The sequence below is a fragment of the Bison bison genome, unplaced genomic scaffold, assembly GCF_000754665.1.
Source record: "Bison bison bison isolate TAMUID 2011002044 unplaced genomic scaffold, Bison_UMD1.0 scf7180017864347, whole genome shotgun sequence".
NCBI lineage: Eukaryota > Metazoa > Chordata > Mammalia > Artiodactyla > Bovidae > Bison > Bison bison.
Window position 1 is genome coordinate 8,875,938 of NW_011494919.1, and position 1,912 is coordinate 8,877,849.

Below are 1,912 nucleotides of genomic sequence, written 5' to 3' on the forward strand. Positions count from 1 at the left end.
TCCAATGACGAGATCTGCCCCCAGCTGTACGCGAGAATCTCGCCCACGTTAACTTCGCACAGTAAAAACAGCACTGGGTTGGCGGAGACCGGGACGCACTCCAACTCCTACTTAGACACCAGCAGGGTGTCCATCTCCGTGTTGGTCCCAGGACTGCTGCTGGTGTTTGTCACCTCCGCCTTCACTGTGGTGGGCATGCTCGTGTTTATCCTGAGGAATCGAAAGCGGTCCAAGAGAAGGGACGCCAACTCCTCGGCGTCCGAGATTAATTCCCTACAGACAGTCTGTGACTCTTCCTACTGGCACAATGGGCCTTACAACGCAGATGGGGCCCACAGAGTGTACGACTGTGGCTCCCACTCGCTCTCAGACTAAGACACCCAGCCTGGGTAAAGCAGAGGCGAGAGGAGGAGGGGAAGGATGGAGATGCCCCTCCACGGCCCCACTCTGCCAGCATCCCCGGGGGTGGGGTAGGTCGGAGGAGCCCACACCCAAGTCCAGCGCGCCCCGAGGCTTGATGGACAAAAGTAAATAAATAACTATGGACTCGCTCGACGCAGAGGGTCTGACCCCTTTAGTACCCTTCGGGAAACAAAGAGCAGACTGTGGTGAGCGGCAGAGCGCTGCCAAATCGCTCTTTGCTGCAGCCCCTTTTGACAAAGCCCAGCAGGAGTCCTGCTCAGAGCTGAGACGGTGCCCCTCCCCGCGGGGGAGGGGCTGGAGGGGATCGCGGTCCTATACATATATACATATACCTACATCTATATAGAGAGATAGATTATCTATTTTTCCCCCTGTGGATTAGCCCCGTGAGGAGGTGGGGGCGCGATGGCTCCCTGTTGGCTACGGAGGGATGGGCGGTTGCACGAAGGCATGAATGTATTGTAAATAAGTAACTTTGACTTCTGACAAAAAGTGCTGCATGGCTCGCATGGAATCCACGCGCTCCAGGGACGCTGCCCTCCCAGCGACTGGGGACCCCGTCACGTTCACAGCACCCACCCTCTTACCTGATAAGTCCCATCATATCAAACTTTCTATAAACAAAAATACAGCATAATCAGAAAGTGCCATTTCGCCATTATTTGTGATCGGTAGGCAATTCAGAGCGTTACGTTTACTGTGAACAACAACTACAACAAATGTAAAGGTTTTATTTAGGATATTTGCATGGCTAGTCATCAGTCCATTTTATGAGTTAAAAATGTATTTTGTTGAACAAAGTTTTTATGGGTTGTTTTGGGTTTTCTTTTATTTTGATGGTGATTTTTCTTTTGGAGGGGGAATATTTTTCTATACATATCCAATAATGCCTTCCATCTGAATGTAAAATAAGTACCCATGATTTCTATGATAGTATCAGTGTAATTATTAAAAAAAAAAAAAAGATTTTGAGGCAGTTAAGCATGACCAATTAATGTCACTCTAGTGCTTAGGCTGCGATCTTATGGTAGCAATTCTGTGCTGGTGTAAATCTTACTTATAAAGTAGGAAAAAAGAACCGAGGAAGCACGTGGAACTTACTAATTCTATTCGAGGATTTTATAATGGCATATTTTTTCAGTATTAAAGTGAAAATGTTTTCAACTCTGGGTCCTTACATTTTTCCAGCTTCGTATTTGCAACATGGTAAATTGGATTTGCGGTGGAAGGGATGCGGGAGGGGGATGGTTGGGGGTGGATCCCTTTAAGAGCTACATTAAGGCTCTCTCTTTAATCCTCTCAGCTTTTTGCCCTTTAGTAGCTCCCCTCCCCCTCCATCCCCGCCGGGACTTCTCCAGTTTTCCCCTGTGGTTAAGGTCTTTCCCCGACACGCCCCCTCCCCCTTCCTTTTCCCCCCATCCTTATGCGGCAGTGAATCCCTTTATTAATACTGGAAATCCTTGGCTGCTGCTGCTGCTGCTGCTGCACA

At 48.7% G+C, this 1,912-nt stretch overlaps 1 protein-coding gene across 3 annotated transcripts in view; it reads left to right on the forward strand.

Annotated features, from left to right (window-relative positions):
- SLITRK1 (SLIT and NTRK-like family, member 1) overlaps positions 1-1,583 on the forward strand; it is a 4,404-nt gene extending 2,821 nt beyond the window's left edge. For 2 of the 3 annotated variants that reach the window (XM_010854702.1, XM_010854704.1), the window contains one exon: positions 1-1,583. In XM_010854702.1, the coding sequence (XP_010853004.1) occupies positions 1-375 (375 nt within the window). In that variant the 3' untranslated portion in view covers positions 376-1,583. The other variant, XM_010854703.1, reaches the window with a different exon arrangement.
- The last annotated feature ends 329 nt before the right edge of the window (positions 1,584-1,912 follow it).